This window comes from Pholis gunnellus (genome assembly GCF_910591455.1).
Source record: "Pholis gunnellus genome assembly, chromosome: 16".
Lineage (NCBI taxonomy): Eukaryota > Metazoa > Chordata > Actinopteri > Perciformes > Pholidae > Pholis > Pholis gunnellus.
This window is the reverse complement of record NC_136543.1, coordinates 8,352,435-8,371,015: the sequence shown is the minus strand read 5'-3', so window position 1 is coordinate 8,371,015 and position 18,581 is coordinate 8,352,435. Positions and strand designations below refer to the sequence as shown.

Sequence of the window (18,581 nt, the reverse complement as noted above, 5' to 3'; positions counted from 1 at the left end):
TGCAGATGCTGTGTCATGATCGTCCATGAGAACCAGAAACAGTTGAGGGGGGAGAGCGACCCTCTCTGTCGAATCTACGTACGTTTACAAATCAGGTGCAACAGTGGTGGAAGTAGTACTACAAGTAAAAAGCATGTATTTAAAAGCACAATAGTATTAACATCATAATATACTTTTAGTAGGACCATTTAGTGATAATGTAGAGGACATTTTATTATTGGTTTATTGTGCATTAATGTGTACATAATTAAACATTACTTTGTACACTACTGCTGGTAGCTTGTGAATTTCCCCCTGCGGATCAATAAAGGGTTGATATATGATTATTACATTTTGTAATATGAATCTGACTGGGAAGTAACAGTAACAATTATTTATGTCAATGAAGACATTGCAACAACCTACTGACAGTGAACACACTTTCATTAATTATTTGAGGGCCATTGGTTTTGTTGAGTTTCGTCGATCAGCTGCCATCCTGAGAAGTTACAGCTCTTTTAAAATGAATTAATGGACCAAAACTGTATTATATCGTGGACATCAATTATGTGAATAAAAAGCTGGCCGCGCGAAATACAAATTAGGCTTAAATATATGTGCACACATGTTTTCTAACTGACTGTTACTCTGAATGTAATTTTCAGTCATGAAATATGAATAATATATATATATATATATATATATATTTTAAACGTATTAACTTGGTCCAAACATGTTTTTATCAATCAAACAAAACATTAAAATACATTAAATGCAAAGCACCTACTCTCCATCTCCAAAAGTAGACTCAACACTTCTTTGACTCTGTGTAAAAAACATATTTCATGCGTCATACTGGTATGGAGTATTGCATTATATTTTACAGTTGTACCTAATAAAAATCTATATGTATATATACTGTGTATCTCTAATGTGTATATACATATATTTGTACCATTTGTGTCTTGTTTTTAAGTATACTGTATGATCTTATATATGATCTCATTAACAGAATTATTCCCACCGACTGTGGCTCAATTTTATATCAAAGCAAAATGAGTAAACTTGTGTTTTTATCCTTTTTTTCCACATAATGTATTTCACAGAGCATTACTGGACTTTTCTGTCAGTTTTAATTATTTTCCATAATGGCCGATTTAAAATAATCACAAGCATAATAAAAGAAAAAGAAATATCTTCGTGTGGCAAAAGACTTTATTGCATATATTTCAAGTACACAAACACCCCATGCATTGTACTACTGCACCACAGGTCGAATGAACAGACTCCCCAAAAATCTTAATCATTAAAAACAATAGATTCTCTTTCTTTAAATCATATTCTCTGGAGCAAATAAAAACAAACAAACAAATCAAAAGGCCTGAATATTCAGTCAGAGAAAGAGAAAATCATTTGTAGGCATTGGCTCGATGTTTGGGCAAGAAGTTGAAATTCGATGGTACCGGTCCAAGTAGCATTTCACTGGAGAGGGGGAAAAGTAAGATATTATAATCAGTAAATACATCAATTTAGCAGTTATTCAGAGTGTAGCTTGATGGTTTAAAAATGGTTTCCTGCTCACCTAATCCTGACCCAGTCCCCAACATGTTGACTGGCCATTAGTGACTCCAGGTAGTTCCTGCCCAGGTAGAACGGAGGTCTCTCGTTGATCTTCTGAGGCACCCGTTCCAACAGGCCTACTGGAATATATCTGAGAGACAAGAGATAGTACTACAATAATAAGTGTGTTTCTGGATCAAATGGCAAGTCATGAATATTTCTTGTTATTAGCAGAAGAAATATACTGCAGTGTCGTGTTGTTGCCTCACCTGCACATGAAGGAGAGCCACTCCAGCATGAAGGTGCGCGTCTTCTCCACACCTCGAGTGTCGGAGCCCCAGTGCTCCAGACCGAAGTTGCTGAAATCCCGGAGGACGTCCAGTCGCTCAGTGGACGAGATGTCCCAGTGTCTGTTCTCCTTTATTTCAGTGAAGATCCAGGGCTTAATGAGAGCACCCCTGAAGAGACAAAAGTTCAAGTTCACCACAAAGATAACTCGTTAAATAGAGAAAGATTACTGTGCTCTAAGTTATTGTAAAAGTAAGAAAGCACATGAAATAACAGAAACACCACCTACGAAAAAACAACAGAATCATTACAATCACAAAAAAAGGTATAATGCAGCTATAGAGCAAATTAGCTGTCAGCCTTAACTCTGACAATTTCAAAACGTAGCTAGCTAACAGTAGCTAAACATGTTTGTCTCTACCCCAAAAATGTCTTTTTTTTTTTAATCTAATCGATCCATTTCACATTAACTCACTGTCCACTAGATAGCGCTCTGGGGCCCACTGCCCAGTGGTTGAGAATAGCTGTCGTAGACCACAAAATAATGTGACATTTACATCGGTGTTTCCATTCATTTGTCTGTACTGAAAAAGTGGCACCAACCTTGCAATCATAATGCCAGAAACTCCAGTCTCTCTTGCTTTCATGGCGTCTTCATAGGACAGTATGTCTCCATTACCTGAGACAATAAACACAGGTCACCACAGGTCACCTCATCACCAACAAATAATGACTCTTCCACAGCCTGTGCATGATATATATAGTTTTCTACACCTCAGAGGGAGTTTGTTAGTGTGATAGTATTGAACTGTAACGCAGCTAAAATCTTTGGTAAACAGAATTCACATACCAAACAGCGGGACAGGACTAGCCAGCTTGGAACAGGTGTTGATGTAGTCCCAGTCAGCCGACTTAGTGTAGCGCTGCTCTTTGGATCGGCCGTGCAACTGTAAGAAAACTACAGCGTCAGTGGTGTGTCATCACACTTTGAAATGGACTCGGAAAACGACAACGGAGGAGGAAAAAGTATTATGCACTGACAAAAAATTAAACAAACAAGGGGCTTGGAAAAACATCTCGCTGATGAATCTTTGATAGGATGACATGGACACACATTTAACAAGAGTAAAAAGTTTGATAAACAGTCATATCTGGTGCTCAAACAATGCATTCTGGAGAGGTGTCCACCCCACATGGTCTTAAAAGACACTACTGGAAATGAGACTCAGTTTGACTTCCATAGTGTTCATGTATTCCTCGACTCATGCTGCGACTGTATTAAATATGATTTTAATTAAACGCATGGTGTGGGTCAATACCTTTTTACACCCATGCCTCTTTTTATAGTTGTGCTGCTTTTACACAAGACTTACCGTGATCATGGAGACGTCCCACTTCTTCATCTCTGGGATGAGTTTGTGTGCGACGTTGCACTTCTCCTGAACACCGGTGCGGATCTTGACTGTTAAAGGGACGTCAAGGACCTTCAGGAGGAAAGAAAACATTCTCATTCATCCTTAAACTTTGTGGAAAACATTTTCCTGGATGGATTATTAAAAACTACTTTAACACTTGCATACTATACATATTAAATTATGACAGTATTTTCAGACACGTACATAGTTCATTCCCTTGATTATCTGTTCAAACTTTCTGGTGCGAGTCATCAAGCCGCAGCCTCCGCCCTGATGAGGGAAAGTAAACAAACACCATCTGTTAGTCAGTGACAAGTTCATGCGTAATATTGCTTTATACACTCAATTATTACACACAAACGTCTGTCTGAGTGTAAAGCTCTCACTCATCACAGCGCCATTTAATTCACCCCACATGGCCTCCCGTGTTTACCAGCACGCTTATCTTTTTTCTTTTTGTCTATTGATCTCAACCACTGTAGAAGAACATGGTTTAACCGCCTGTGATGTTTACCTTCTTGTAGACGAGGTCAATGGGGCATCCGGAGTTGATGTCCACAAAGTCGACATCGATGTTGCTGTTGATGAGCTCTGCGCACCTCGTCATGGTGTCGGGGAAGCAGCCCTCCACCTGGAGAACACAATAAGGACTTCAGAACTGAGGCCGCCTTCACTCTCGCGTTTAAAGACAACGTGAACAAAAGCAATTCAACAGCTCCGAGGAGTCTCAACAATCTATGACGACATCACCTGCACGCCAAAAACATCTTCGCTTTCGTGGCGCTTCAGGAGGGCCCACTCTGACTGCTGGCCCTGCAGCAGGTTGGTGCACATGGCCATCTCCCCGCAGGTGATGTCAGCTCCGAAGCGCTTGCACACGCGACGGAAAGGCAGATTTCCACACTGAGGAAAGAGACGGAATTTATTGAGTCAGGTCGAAAATGTATCCGTTTGGTGTGTTACTGGGTTCTATAGAGTGACATTTTAACTCCAATTAGATTTGTTGGGCAGCATTTAACTACATCAATAACACACTCGATTCAGTCTGCCTGTACTTACAGTTGTTAGAGGAGCGAGGTAGAGCTTGTCTTGAAAGTCCACCTTGAACGCAGAGAAAAGGGGATTACATGATGTTCCTTGGGTTATTTTTAAATCATCTTGGAGGAGAGATGGTTACCTGTTTCCTCTCACACAGGCGCAACTTGATGACGTCTACATCAGTGAGAGGCCCGACCGTCTTCACTGGAGGCTGTTTATCTGGGCCGGCCTGGAGCTGGTCACAGAGCAAACGCGTAAAAAAAAAAACATACTTCTAAAATGCCACGCAACACACATACCCCTTTAGAAGAGGTAGTAGTAGTAGTAGTAGAGTAGACATGTGTACCTGGGCTTCAGCCTCAGTAGACGCCTGCTGCTCCCCTCCTGTTGGATCTGCAGGTAACTCAGCTGCACGAGTATCACCTAAGAGTGTGTCAGAAAACTGAATTATCAACCGCTCAACTCAGGGGACAAAGAAATGAAATGCATGTTGCCCAAATGAGATGAGATGAGCTGATTAAATGAAAGCTCCAACAAGTGCCACAGAGACCCACTTCAGAGACACTTCCTTTTCACTGCTGATTACTGCACTTCTGTGTCGGTATAATTTCAAACCGCTCGTAGAACAAGAACGAGCGACAGCTTCATTCTTAGCAGAAACACTGGCAGAATATGAATATTCCTGAAGGACATTTGCACTGCCAACAGATCACGTAATAAGTGTGTATTGCGTCTTACCGTTCCCTTGCTGTTCTCTTTTCTCTTTGTTGTCGGAAAGTATTTTCAGGTACTCTTCTGACTTCTCGAATGTCACCGTGCGCTTCCTCAGACGAATCTGCAGGTCTTTACTGAGGCTGTTCTTCACCGGCGTCCGGCCCTCGTTGGCCTTCAGTAGTTCGGCGTTCACCATGGTTTTGAAGTCAGGTGTCGTGTGCGCCATGGCGTAGCGGCAGGAGAAGCCGTAGCCGCACTTTCCGAACGTGTCGTAGAGGTAGCAGCTCTCCCCGATGTCGGCGGGCTTGGTTGCCAAGTACTCGGCTACGTCGTGGTGAAAGCGGCATTTGTCTCCAAAGGGACATTCCCGGTTGTCCTGCATTGGATGGGAAAAGTCACGACAATGACTGTCAGCTGACATAGCGACTGAAGGGCACTTTGTGAATGGTCGGTTAGAGTTCCATACCTGAATGACTGAGAGACACAGTCGTTTTTCATCATAGGCGTTGGGCTTTGTGTGTGGCCGTGACTTATTCTGTCCCCGAATGCGTTTACCGTCTGGTTTGCCGCTCTTATTCCCCTCCCCGGGGTCTAGTTTGAGCTTTTTTGTTTCAGGTTCCTCAACAGAGGTCGCCTTCGTCTCCTCTACTTTGTCACCATCGCTGGCCTTTTCCCCCTTTGGGCCCCGCCACTCAGAGTCTACAAACCCATGAAATTTATCTTTGGTGGTCAGGAATCTGCAAATACAAGAAGGGGAAAAAAAGAAATGTAATGACTTACCATACAACACGGGTACTACACGACTATTGTGTGGAAAAGTGCAACATCAACGTCCTGCATAATTAATCTGTAACAGTGTGTAATGTCTATGCAATTTGACACAGCGCCTTAGTTTGGCAAAGCTGTTTCTATTTGTATACCAATGAGATGTGAGACCGGAGACAGTAAAGGCCACCTTGATTGTCATAACAGAGAAGAATGTTTTGTGACATTTCCCGCTCTATTACCACATAATGGTACAATTATAAGAATGGCTACTGATGTGGACCAGCCAATCCTTAGAGCGATAGCTAAGAACATACTCTGTGCAAGAAGTCAAGCGCATTCACTACAGCTGCTAAGCGTTTTTGTCCCTTTTGTGTAGCTCTGTTGGCTCCATCAGACAGAGCAGCGTGCAATCTATGAGTCCATGCTACTCTGCAGGGAAAAAGTGGATCACTCTAATCAGGGTTGGAACCAGTTTCTACCCCAAGTGTAGGGCATCTCTAGGTATACCAACGAGGACAAGATGGAGCACGAGAACGGGAGGCAGGCTGGAGTGACGTCAGCTTTGATACAAGCGTTAAAATGAACCGTCGTGGTGAAGAGGGAGCTGACGGGCAAGATGTGATGCAGGACAGGGAGATCTTGACGTTCAGAGTTTTGGCAGCTGTGTGGATGATGTCACACCAGCTGTCTGAATCGAGACTCTTGCACCAAACAACTGAGAGTGTGTGCAGTGATCTCCACCATGTATTAAATAGCTAGTTACTTACTGTGGCTTGAGGGCAGCTTCACCCTTCACAGCTACACTTGTCCTCTTTTCAACCGTTTCCTCTGCTGCTCTTTCCATCACACCTTCACAGGCTTTCTCCAAATCCTTTTCCCTGTAAAAATGTACATCAGATTATCACTTTGAATCTCACTAACTAACGCACCGCTTAACCGAAGAGCTATTGATCTTCCTTCCTGGTCGAGGGATAACGTTATGTCAGAAATACTCTGTACTGCATATTTCATTCATACGAGTTGACTCAACGTCAGGTGAAGCCACTCCATTTAACTCCCTGGCTGCCTGTCTGGTTGAATTTAATTACAATTCGTGGAGTTACTTACATTTTATTATCCAAGTTGCCAAGATAAACAGCCAACGCTCTGTTACTGTAGCATGCTTTGCTGGAACCTAACCCTGCTATCAAGCTAACCGCTAACTTACAGGCTGCTGAAGCGAACAGTCAACTAACCGCTTGCTTGCTGATGTATTTTGACGCCAATTTATTTAAAAAAAGTCAAAAGTCAATATTAAACGATTACAGTAAACGTGGATTACACTTCTGTCTCACACCCCAACATGCAGCAACAATACAACTGCATGGGGAGGCAGTTGTGCTACAGTTTGGTAAAGTCCGTGGTGTACAGTGCGGACGTCTGACAAACATTAGTTCCGCGTAACGCAGCTCGTAATGAATTCTACTGGTAGTCCAGGGATCAAATGTAATCAGATTACATTTAATTGAATATACATGACATGTTTCAGTATATAAATGATATATATATATATATATATATATATATATATATATATATATATAAATAAAACTAAAAATTATATTCAGTAATTATATATTTATGAAAATAGAATTAGAACATTTAGTCATCTTTTTTGGAGATCACCTTTATTTTAAGATTGCATCCTCACATGAATTCGAACATGTAATTTATACATCTTTGACCAAGTAAAAAAATAATTCACATGCATATTAAGTTGTCTACAAAGCTTAATTAAAGATGCAGGAAATTATGCAGAAACTGAGAGATGATCCATTGTTTTAGTTTTGCTGCCTTCTGTGATAGTAAATACAATATTGTTGTGGTTTTGGATTGTTGGTTGGCCAAAACAACAAATTTGAAATGTGACCTTGGGAGAATAGGAAATTGTGATTTTATTTTAGAGACATTATTAATCAAGAAAAGTATTCGGCCGATTCATCCACAATAAAATGATTGTCGTTGTAGCCCTACCAGATTTATTGAAACAAAAAAGTCAGAAATCATATTCTAATTACTACTTGAAGGAAAAAATGACTGCCGTGAAGCAAAGCTCAGGTAAAAGCAGCATCATACCATTATGCAACATCATAATACAGTGTCATTCAGTTTCTGGTGCAGCACTGAGTCTTTCTATCTTTGCATCAAACCGCTTCCGGCTGGAGTCCAGGACGTTGATGCCATTCTTCCTGAAGTCGTAGCCCACTCTCTGAAGCTCCCCGAGTCGCGCTGTAATGTTCTCTGTGCTGTAGTCTAACACTTTGGGCTTTTCCAGTATTTGCTTCATTGTTATTCCTCCTCTGAGGAGACAGTCCAGTTTAGAGCTCAGCGTGTCCGTCCCAATGTACAGAACCATTGGATAGCTGAGGATTAGTTTCTTTATGTCAGCATTCCGACAGCCAAGTGAAACCATCCTGTCCCGGAGACTGTTGAAATTCTTTTTCAAATATTCGTTGGAAAGATCCAGTATTTCTGCCCCGGGGCCTTGAAGAAGAGTAAGCATTTCTGAATTGCTCAACTTCAGCGAAGCTCTCAGGATATCGATGTTCGCCTTGACTCTCTTCGTGCTTCGGATGAGAATGTAAAGGTTTCTGGATATGACGGATTTGGGAAACTGCTCCGGATTCGTCCCGCCGAGTTCAGCGCAGATGTCTTCCAGAAACTCCACCATCTGCCTGTTGAGCTCCAAACTGTTGGAGAACGTCCGCGGGGCCGTGCTCAGCAGCCGATGGAGGTCTTTGGTGTTCAGTCCCAGCGAAGTCAGAAAAGCTATGTTCTTCTTCAAGTTCCCGTTATCACTGGACCGGAAGAAGGACTCTGGTGAGCGATCCAGGATGCTCACAATTTCTCCATCGGTCTTGAAGATGTCTCTCCACAGCTCCCAGCGCTGTTCCAGGTGCTCAATCGAGCGGGTGATGGCGCGCGGGTAACGGGATATGATGCTGGCGATTACTCTGCGGCTGGCGCCTTTACCTTGCAGGAACCTCGCGAGCCCTTGCTCATTAGTGAATACTTTACGAAGCACCCCAGGCTGACGCTGGCGTGCCATCTTCACGTCAACTCCCATGAGATTTAGATTCTCCAGCAGAGATTCATTCTCTGTGGTCACCGGCGGCTTTGGCTCACTGCTTTTTGCAGGGGAGCTGCAAAGGCCCCTGGGAAGGAAGGTTGACGCCAACTGAGCCGGAATGTGTCCAAAGCTGCGCTGCAACGTCACCGATCGGTGAAAGCTGAGGAGAGCTCTCACTCCAGCTGCTGCTGCCATTTTTAATGAGGGCCAGTTTCAGTGGACCTGAAGGAAAAATAAACATTTATCTGATAAATAATGTGGTCAAACAAACAAAACTCATACATACATACATACATACATACATACATACATACATACATACATACATACATACATACATACATACATACATACATACATATACTCTGAATCTGGAAGGTTACTTATGACACCACTGCAGTGTTGATATATCACTCATATATATTGCATATATTCTATACAAGCTCGTAAATGTATGTTAACTGTGAGGGAAACTGGTAACGTTAATGTTAAACCTGACACAGGAACCGTCGTATTCTTATTTACAAGCTAACATTTAAGTGATAAACAGTACGACTAACTGAATGAAGTCTGTCGGTAGGTCGCAGACGAATTCATCGTTACTTTAACGTTAAATATTCAACTGTTGAGACTTTATTCGTCGTTAAATGACTCAATAGAAAGACCAGGTCAGCTCGTAACTGTAACGTTACAGTTAATTATCAATTTATCAATGTCTCAATCCATAGCTATTTTGTAGAAACTATATAAAAACACTTACCATATACTTTTGGTTTCTTTTTTCCACCAACATTGTGGTGGTGAGGCGTTAGGCATTTCTCACCGTGAAAGTATAAAAGCGGAAACGTGAACGTCTTCTCGCGAGATTTTATCGTCCGAGAATAAAATAATCCAGACGACTATTGGCTAATTACCACCACCTAGCGGTTTGGAGTTTAAAAGCACTCTCTGCTCATTTTTAACCTATGGTTAGAAGATAGCAGCAAATTACTTTAAATTAACGTTTACACATTTCTACCTGTCATAGGATACACTCAATAGTAAGTTAATAATAATAATAATAATAATAATAATAATAATAATAATAGGTTTCAGGACAGAAAGCAGGATTTTATATTTTATTATGATTATTTTCTTCTCATACTATCAATTCAATAAACGTTTCAATTATATGAAGCTATAATAAATACTTTAATTGTATTTTAATTTGATTTAATAATATTTGCTGGAATCAGCCTTAAAAAAAATCAACATTTATTAATTTGTTTGCATATGTTAAAGGTTAACTCCTATTTAAGTTGTTAAAACTACCAAATTGACAGAAACAATATAAAGGTAGGACCCTGTATAATTTCATTGTGCACAAAAAGTATAATGCATTCAGTCATTTATAATGAGATTTTCAAGTCTGTTCATAGCGTTATTATGCTACGTGGACAGCTTACTGTTTTCAGTGTAATTAGAAAAAATAAAAAATGGTATACTGGACGGTTTGTTTCAGGCATTAATACTTAATTTGTGCCAAACACACAGCTGACGTCCTTGTATGCCCATGAGGTAGAACAGCACGTTTGCCATGTGTTGTGGCTGACAGCTTCGCACTGAAAAACCATCTGACCCATTGCCTCTCTTTACTGATGAGTCCCACCACTCATGAATATTTTAATAGAGCACAGCGATATCTTCATTATGCATATGAGCTTTCACCACGCTGCTCTTAGATTGAAGTGAGCGTGGTGTTTTAGTGAAAACAGCTTCCTCCATGATAGGGGTCTCAGTTTCATTTCGTCTCAGTCATCTACACGGTTTATTTGTCATTACCAGACACAGTTCCACTTTTCTCGCACTTGTCCAAAGCACTTCAGCCTGTGTTTGCATAATGATGTGATAGAGAGCAGCTCTTATGGCCAATGTTTCTGTTTGATCCAATCAGAGAAAAAAAGGCATTAGAAAGAAGGCTGAATTTGCTCCGACACTGAGACAATTCATATATCTTTCATCTTTTGCACACTATAGCTTATTGCTGCCTCCACGGCCATACCTCACATTAGGTTGCTCAATTAATATGTACACGCAGCTAAAACTATGAAGCAGTCTAATAGCAAGTTTGTTTTTACTGCCACGTCATGCTGGACATTTGGCTGACGCCACATGGGTTTACAAGACACCGCCAACAACATTTTAAAAGACTTGTACGCCAAATAGCAGAAAGGAACAGAAATGCTATTGAGCGTATAGGTTTATCCTGATGAAGGACTTTTTTCTCATCTCCAAGTAACTGGTTCATTCCATTTCTATTTTTGTGTCATTGAAATAGCACAACGCAAGAGCAAATGGATATTGCAGGACTGTATCTATACCATATCTTTTGTTGGAACTGCTCTAGATGGATAGTGTTTCAATAGTATTTAGAAGGGTTTCTATTATGTAGTTCACTCCATTTACGGTTCTATTATATTCTATGGCTGTTGTTTAAACTGGATAAACTTCAGATTAGTGTACCTAATAAACTGGCAACTGAGTAGCTCTCCTTCCACTCAGAGATGTGTCTGCTGTAGTGTTTTTAATATTAAATGGATTTCTGTCCAGGTCCATTTGTTGTGGTCCACTTGGTAAAGTTGCTTAGGTAACTGCTGACACAGTACTCCTTCAGTAAATCAATAATTCAGAAACTGTCGAAACTTTCAAATGCGCTGTGGTTCCTGCACAGCGAGTGTCCACAGGTGGGATCAAATTGGTAAGAATGTCTAAAAGAAGATGGGTGGAATTCAAAATCTGCCAGACTATCAGCTGCTCGGCTCCTGTCAGCCGAAGACACAGAGCATCCTCTCCTGCTGCTGCTGGTATGTTTTACATGTTTGGAAGAAGCAGGGGAAACTGTTGCATGTTGGTATCTTTGTTTGAGGGCAAACATTGTCTGATTTCCGTGAGTTTGGATGTTTTTAAGGACCAGGAGTTGAGTTTACATTTGACAAATACACATACATTACACAAGCTTCACATTTTCTTAGACTCAAGATAATTTGTATGTTTATGGGGGAATAAAGGTTAAACTTTAGTTAACTAGTATCTAAAATCAGAAACTGTAATCTCTCCAAAAACAAATTGTTACCTCTGCAGGGCGAAGTTACGGTGGGGAATTTGGTCCTAATAAAGAAATCGCTAAGTTTATTTGTATTATTATTGATTTATTTGCGGGCTATAGTTTTTTGCTTTAATACTTGACAAAACAAACAACAAAAAACAATATACATGAATTAAAAAAGGAGACTTTAAATAGAAACAAATGACTTCAGAATCTCTCAAATCTACGGCCTACATTTCCAATTTGTAAAGCAATTTATGTAGAAGAATGAATGAATGAAGTGAACTGAAGTTACAGTTCAGTCTGTCAGTTGTATTCTGAACATGTTTGCAGAACAGATATAATATACCACATAACCAGTTCTAATGATATATAAACTACTAATAATACGTTTCACTTGGAGTCTGTCTGTAAATTAGATATTGGACATTGTGTCCTTTATCTGTCCTAGAAGCTGATGCTATCGTGTTACCTGCTGTCCCACTGAAGGAGGCTCAAATGTTTCCTTTTCAAAGTGTACGCCACTGTTGTTTGAGATGTGCTCAGAATAGCCCAATCAAGTGCCATGCTGTAAAATGTGAGCTGATGGCTGACGTGTTTATTAGAAGAAGAAAAGAATTACAGCCTTGAAGTGAAAATATCTAGTATTAAAAACGAAACATCTCAACTGGGACGGCTCTCTCCTCCCGTTACCATAGAAACTGAGCAGACGTTTTGAGCAGGATTCGGACATAAAAGCATTATGAAAACCATTAGATGTCTTGATGATGTCATTAATGATTATTGAGAAAAGTACTGCACATCAAGACATAAAAGGATTCTGACATGTCTTTATTGCCTCTATAAATTCAGATTTTCTTCCAAACCTCATAGATCAAAATATGAGAAAAGACAAATTAAATATAACAAAAATAACAGCGCCATGTGGTTTGTTTAAACTGTTTAGGCTAAAGTGGTGGAATGTAACTAAGAGCATGCTGGATTGTTATATCAAAATACTAAACAATATGTAAAGTGGTTCAAATGAGCCTCGCCTTAACATCAAAATGCTGCTTACACGTTTATTCATCAATAATAGTAACTTATTAAAATGTTTTAGAAATATAACACTCAGAATATTGCAATTTCATAATTAATAAATTTGTTTTACAATGTCTCTTTGTACTACACTGTATGCTGCTGTAATCCTGTACATTTCCCCGCTGCGGGACTAATAAAGGATTATGTTATGTTATGTTATCTTATCTGTAGTAAAACACTTTTGTACCATGGTATTGCTATTTTTAAGGTCTAATTATCTCCTACCGCTGCTAAAACTGTAGCACTGGGTTGGTGAACGTTGTTATCTGAAGTAATTACGACATTTCTGACAGCACTTGAAGGCAACACTGGTGGAATGCCAGGGGGCGTGGCTGTGAAGCTACCTACTCGACGTCATCATAGTTGGGTCTCATGTTTACGTGGAAAACATGGCGGCGGACTACCAACAAGGAGACTGCACTTAGTAAAAGGCGACTGGCAGGCAGCAAGGAAGCCGGACGAGACACACATTAAACCGTTAGTTTTTAGATTTTTCTTGCCGATATTTCGCATGAAGCAGTCTCCCTCTTGTTTCAGCCACAGGGACCGCGGTGATGGAAGACGAGGAGAGGCAAAAGAAGCTGGAGGCCGGCAAAGCAAAGGTAGGATTCTCAGTTTTTTTGGGTGTTAGCATAACTATCATTGATGTAAAGTAGTAAATCCATGTTGTCGACAACTTCTTTCCTCGCGGCAGGGTCTGTCAGCTGTTTTTGGGGCGCCCTCCCCTTCTTCTTCTGCCCCTCTCAGCTGTCAGTCCCACCAAACATGCGCCCTGCTCTGACAGCCGGGTGTGGAGGTGGGGGGGGGGGGGGGGGGGTTTGGCTCGCCGGGCTGTTAGCATAGTTAGCCACTGCTAGCCACAGACTCCTTTGTCATGCTGCATGTCTAACGTTAAAGCAGTGTTTCATTGTAGTTTTCTGAAACGTGTGCACACAGTGCTAACTTAACCACCCCGCGAGTCAGGCGGGACGTCGTTACGAGAGGCTTGTAAAAGCTACCTGAGGTGAGGCTGGTGTAACAGGATTTACATGACACATATCCCCACTGGCTTCAGGAAACACTGCCCCACATGCCACACTTGTGCTACATTCATGGCGCTATCAATCAGCAGCATCAACATTTGGGTCAGGAGGACAACCCCCACCCCTACAGTGACCGATGTAAAACACAGTTGCTACAACAGGACCATGCTATCCTTAAGCTGGCCTTGTAAACCTGGAATGATGTCCTCTTTAATTTTGTAGGGTTTTTATGTTGAAAATTGCAATGAAATGAATGGTGCACTGCTCTGTCCGAGCTCTGCTAACTCCCCTTTTGTGGCTCTGCCTGGTGAGGTACTGCATGACCTTGCGGTAGCTCTGCTAATGATATCTTATAACCCAAACATCTTGGTTATGAGATCTTAACGAGAAGTAATGTGGCAACCTCCACTTTTGGGTATTCAATAGATAAGTGTACAGTATGACAATAACACCCTCAAGACATGTGGCTCATTGGATCAAGCTTATGTGCAACAGAGAAAGGAAATCAATACAACACACATTTGGTCGGTGTAACAATCTCGTGATTGTAGAATTAATCGTGATAGCCTCATCATGGTACAAAAATCATCACTATAATTCACAAATCACTCGCTATACAACTGTTAATATTGCAGTGTTTGTCCAGCTGTTATTCCCTATAAACATTGGCAAAACGTTGGATATTGAGAATACGAATGATTTCTTTCAGGTGGACTTGAAAAGGTCCAAACTCTTTCCATCCCGACACTGCAGAGTTGCATCTAATAGGTTGTCTGGTGTCTCTTTTTGTCACTCCCGGTGTCAAATTGGAGCTGCTGCTCTGGCTTTTAGGGTTAGCACAGCGGACCGTGAAAACCACCATCTGTCTCCCTGGTTATGGCTTTGGCATTTTGTTTTATAAAAGACCCCTCTGTGCTGCAGGAGGGTTTGCTTTTTTTTTTTTTTTTTAAATGTTCACACAGTACTATGTCACCATGCCCTCACACACAGGGGTGAGACATCACAAGATATTTCTCTGAATAACACATTTATAATGGTTAGCAGGGATGTCCAGGGCTTTATTATTGGTTCTAATATAGCCTCACAAAGTCACAATGAAGCTTGGAAGCTTGGATTGAGTCCAAGTTGATCTATGGGAAGATGCTGACTTGACAAACGGCCTCTCTAAACTTCCAAACAAAGGGGAAATATTCAAACGAGCTGTTTTAGAAATAAATGGACGAACGGCGTTATCGGGATTAGCGGCTGTTATTTGTCCAGGTTGAGTTCATGTTAACGTCTGAGTGAAAGGAGAACTGTCGATCGTCTCTTGTGCAGCCGGCTTGGAATGACGTCCGTCCCGAGCAAGTGCCTGTTGAGTCATACCAGACAATGAAGCGTTCCTTGTAGGCTGGTGCTGCCGGGCCTTTTGTTCCCAAGCCATCAGCTGCAGCATTCTTTTACCTAACGTTTCTCTGTGGCAAAATAGACCACATTGACAAGTGCATTACCAGCATAATGGAGTTACTCGCGCACAACTTCGTCAGCGCAGTACTCCAGTTATACGGCACATAAGGCTTTGAGTGTGACATTCTTTTGAGACACTGTGCAGTGATGAGCTCTGGATGGTGGAACGATTTTTGTGTTCGGTCAAAGAAACTCACTGTCTCAGATATTCCTCCTGCGGGGACGTAAACATGATCGCTCTGTTGCTTCCTTTCTACCGGCCTCTTACCTCTTTCAGGTCCTCACACCGCGTAAAGCCAGACTCGGCAGACGCTTGCACAAGGCTTAAGTCGCCTTATGGTGGCACACATAAGAAGACTTTGTGTAAATTGCATGTGTGGTTCAGTACAGTTACATTTTGTCAACTGAAACATGAAAGAGGTGTTTTATTTTACAAGTAAAGGTTGAGACGTTGGCATATAATGAATTCAACTTTTAATGTTGTTCCCTTTTGGAATGTTTTTGTCTGTGGATCAGTCCTGCCCTTAGTCCGGCATACACAGTATGTTGAACGGCACATATTTTTAATAAAACTTCAGGGAATAAGCTGCCGGCTCGTTTGCTGTTCCAGCATTTTCAGAATGCTACAGATTGGCTCAGGGGCACTGCAGCGTTTTCAATGTGGCCCGAGGGAGTCGCGCATCATTCAGGAAGGACGGCGTGCTCATTTGTTTCTCTGCTGCTCTGATGTGTCTGCTGGTCACTGATTAAAAGTATGCTTGTAACTTCCCGGTTTCTGCCGTTATTATAGATCGACGGGTTGATTTGTTTACTTGCAAAGCTTGGTACCATTCTGCAAAAAGAGGCATTAGGGCAGTGAATATCTGCCGCACAATGCCGTTTGTAATTCTGCACTTGTTGAATTCTGTTTGTGCTACAGCCTTACTGTCAGTATTTCCAAATCAAATTACAATATATTACTGCCTAAACAAACTTCTTATATGAGTAAATATATGTTCAGCCTCAGGTTTTCTTGAAGTTCAAATAGCCTACAGCTCATCCTCGTTGGAGGTTTTGAGGACAGCAAAGGTTCAAGGTTATCTACTTAGCGTAGGCCTGAATGGTTAATCCTAACCATGTATGTCGTCCTGCACAGCTCCATATGATGAATACACTTTGATCACCGCGGCCTGTTCATCTCCGTAATTGGCTTTATTGGCACTGGAGGGTTTGCTTTTATGCTCCAGTCTTTATAACCCCTATATGTTTGAATATTCAACATTTATTGCTTTTGGAGCTCGTGTGATGTCGTGCTGTGCGGCTTGAGATGGGATTGCCCTGTGATTAATTGAATGCGAAGGTCTAACAGCTGTCCAGTTTAAATTAGCTGCAACCTGGAGGAAGGTTAAACCTAACTTACATGTGCATGTCTGGAGCCTTTCGTTATGACTGAGAGGAGCCTTCCTCTTTGGATATTTACCAAAACTTGTTTTTAACAGTCAGCATCTTGCAGGAAAGTACTGAAGTCATCTGAAGCTGCAGCTGCACACCACAGCTGATAACTAATGTAGAGACACCACGGAAGAGGCTGGTTGTGAGTCACTTTATTTTACGAGAGAAAAGGTTTTCTGTGTGCCCAAAATAGCTGAACAGAATGTGTTTTTTTTTGCAGTTTGATCCATTTGGTCATGCACTGTGCAGTGTTTTACCGCGTTCATGCAAAAGTGGTTTTGCACCAAACAATCTGGAAAGTCACAATTGTCGATGATGATGCATGAAGCACCTCATTCTCGGCAGACGTTATAAGGATACTTGACTGTGATCATGGCTCAGGTTTGTTGAATGCAAAGGCACGTATAGCGCCGGGGGGAAAATAGGTGTTGCTTGAGAGAAGCGAGGGTGATTCGTGGACCTGCAGATTAAACGGAACCAAATGTCCTCGTTCAACAGACAACATGCGCGTGCTGAGAATCAGAATAAACCGTAATGACTCTCAGCTGCTGTGGTTTCAGGGCGATTAGCTATTGTTGATCGCTAACTGGGATGTGTGTGTAAAGCACATGATTTTTATTCTGTGGTTGCTGGGTGTTGACTAACACAATGTTGCTGACAAGTCTCATTGACACATGACATTGGAGGCTGTTAACCCCCCCCCCCCTCACTGCACTACTGCATATCAGTGTTGCTTCCGTATTTTTAGCTGCGTATCTCACAGGCATCAACCAAACTAGAGAAACACTCTTGTAATGACACAAATGTAAACAACATATGTCATAAGTATATTAAGCAGCACATGGAGTACTTTTTCCAGTGTTTTGAACAGACTTGTGCATTCAGTATGCTTTTCTTTTTCTTGAGGCACAAAAGTTTTGATCTTCTGAAAAAGACTTTTCATGCGTCATCAATTCACAACTGCAAGTGAAGCATTAGCTTCACTAGCGCCGTTCCTCACTTATCATCATGCATCACATAAAGCATTCATACGTTTGCTTTTATTCATATTAAACCTATTTTAGATAGTTTCTTTCTTCAGATTTTGACATTGCTTTGACAATTGACAGGAGTGACTTAAAGCCTGAAAATCAAGATGGGTAGATGAAATATTCTTCATGGTATTGTAATTTATAATCATGATATAGTACCAGTTCTATTAAGTCAACTGATAAACAGTTCATGGATTAAATAACCAGAAAGTAATGTTTGTTTTGGGCTAAATTAAATTAAAAAAAATATATATTTTCACTGATTCCAACTTTGCTCACAATAGTTAATACACCCAGACCTATTAAAGGAATAGCCACCCCAGCATGAACAAAACAGCAGAATCTCTCATGGTAGGAAGATGTACACCATCTCATCTCAACTCTACTGCAGTGTGTTGTTTGTGTAACGTCCTCAAACTGAAACGTATCCTGCCGAAACTGATTTTTGTTCAAAAGCAAATAAAAAGACACACACGAACACACATCCGAGCTCATTGTTTATCGCTCCACGCCTCCCAGTAACACCAGATTGTAATTGCGATGTAGTTCATCTCACCAGCTGAAAGAAATCACTTGTTGTTGATGCTGACAATCAGCCACTAGCAGTAAACATGG

The 18,581-nt window shown here is 41.1% G+C and overlaps 3 protein-coding genes across 5 annotated transcripts in view; 1 reads left to right on the top strand and 2 right to left on the bottom strand.

The window, feature by feature from the left end:
* Nucleotides 1-1,187: 1,187 nt before the first annotated feature.
* On the bottom strand, nucleotides 1,188-7,119 carry dus3l (dihydrouridine synthase 3-like). The gene is made up of 16 exons (XM_079176391.1): nucleotides 6,870-7,119; nucleotides 6,530-6,640; nucleotides 5,461-5,731; nucleotides 5,019-5,370; nucleotides 4,627-4,703; nucleotides 4,420-4,515; nucleotides 4,302-4,343; nucleotides 3,993-4,145; nucleotides 3,757-3,873; nucleotides 3,447-3,512; nucleotides 3,201-3,311; nucleotides 2,678-2,774; nucleotides 2,431-2,506; nucleotides 1,809-1,997; nucleotides 1,562-1,690; nucleotides 1,188-1,461 (listed from the first exon to the last, which is right to left on the bottom strand). Coding segments are annotated over exons 1-16 (1,962 nt in total). The 5' UTR covers nucleotides 6,872-7,119; the 3' UTR covers nucleotides 1,188-1,388.
* A 309-nt stretch (nucleotides 7,120-7,428) lies between these two features.
* mterf1 (mitochondrial transcription termination factor 1) lies at nucleotides 7,429-9,702 on the bottom strand. Its single transcript, XM_079176685.1, has 2 exons — nucleotides 9,632-9,702; nucleotides 7,429-9,093 (listed from the first exon to the last, which is right to left on the bottom strand). Exon 2 carries the CDS (start codon nucleotides 9,064-9,066, stop codon nucleotides 7,903-7,905), a length of 1,164 nt encoding a protein of 387 aa, XP_079032811.1. The 5' UTR covers nucleotides 9,067-9,093; nucleotides 9,632-9,702; the 3' UTR covers nucleotides 7,429-7,902.
* Nucleotides 9,703-13,448: 3,746 nt separating this feature from the next.
* The window catches only part of akap9 (A kinase (PRKA) anchor protein 9), a 59,925-nt gene continuing 54,792 nt past the window's right edge, over nucleotides 13,449-18,581 (top strand). For all 3 annotated transcript variants that reach the window (XM_079175896.1, XM_079175895.1, XM_079175894.1), the window contains exon 1: nucleotides 13,449-13,638. In XM_079175896.1, the coding sequence (XP_079032022.1) occupies nucleotides 13,591-13,638 (48 nt within the window). In that variant the 5' untranslated portion in view covers nucleotides 13,449-13,590. The remainder of the gene's footprint in view (nucleotides 13,639-18,581) is intronic.

What these genes read in the sequence shown, in the direction of transcription:
- dus3l (XM_079176391.1), bottom strand. An exon ending in ACCTCGCTCCTCTAACAACT is followed by an intron (nt 4,146 to 4,301) that starts GTAAGTACAGGC and finishes CTCTTTCCTCAG; the next exon opens with TGTGGAAATCTGCCTTTCCG. An exon ending in TCTGGCATTATGATTGCAAG is followed by an intron (nt 1,998 to 2,430) that starts GTTGGTGCCACT and finishes TTGTCTCTTCAG; the next exon opens with GGGTGCTCTCATTAAGCCCT.
- mterf1 (XM_079176685.1), bottom strand. Translation starts at nt 9,066, where the DNA reads ATGGCAGCAGCAGCTGGAGTGAGAGCTCTCCTCAGCTTTCACCGATCG.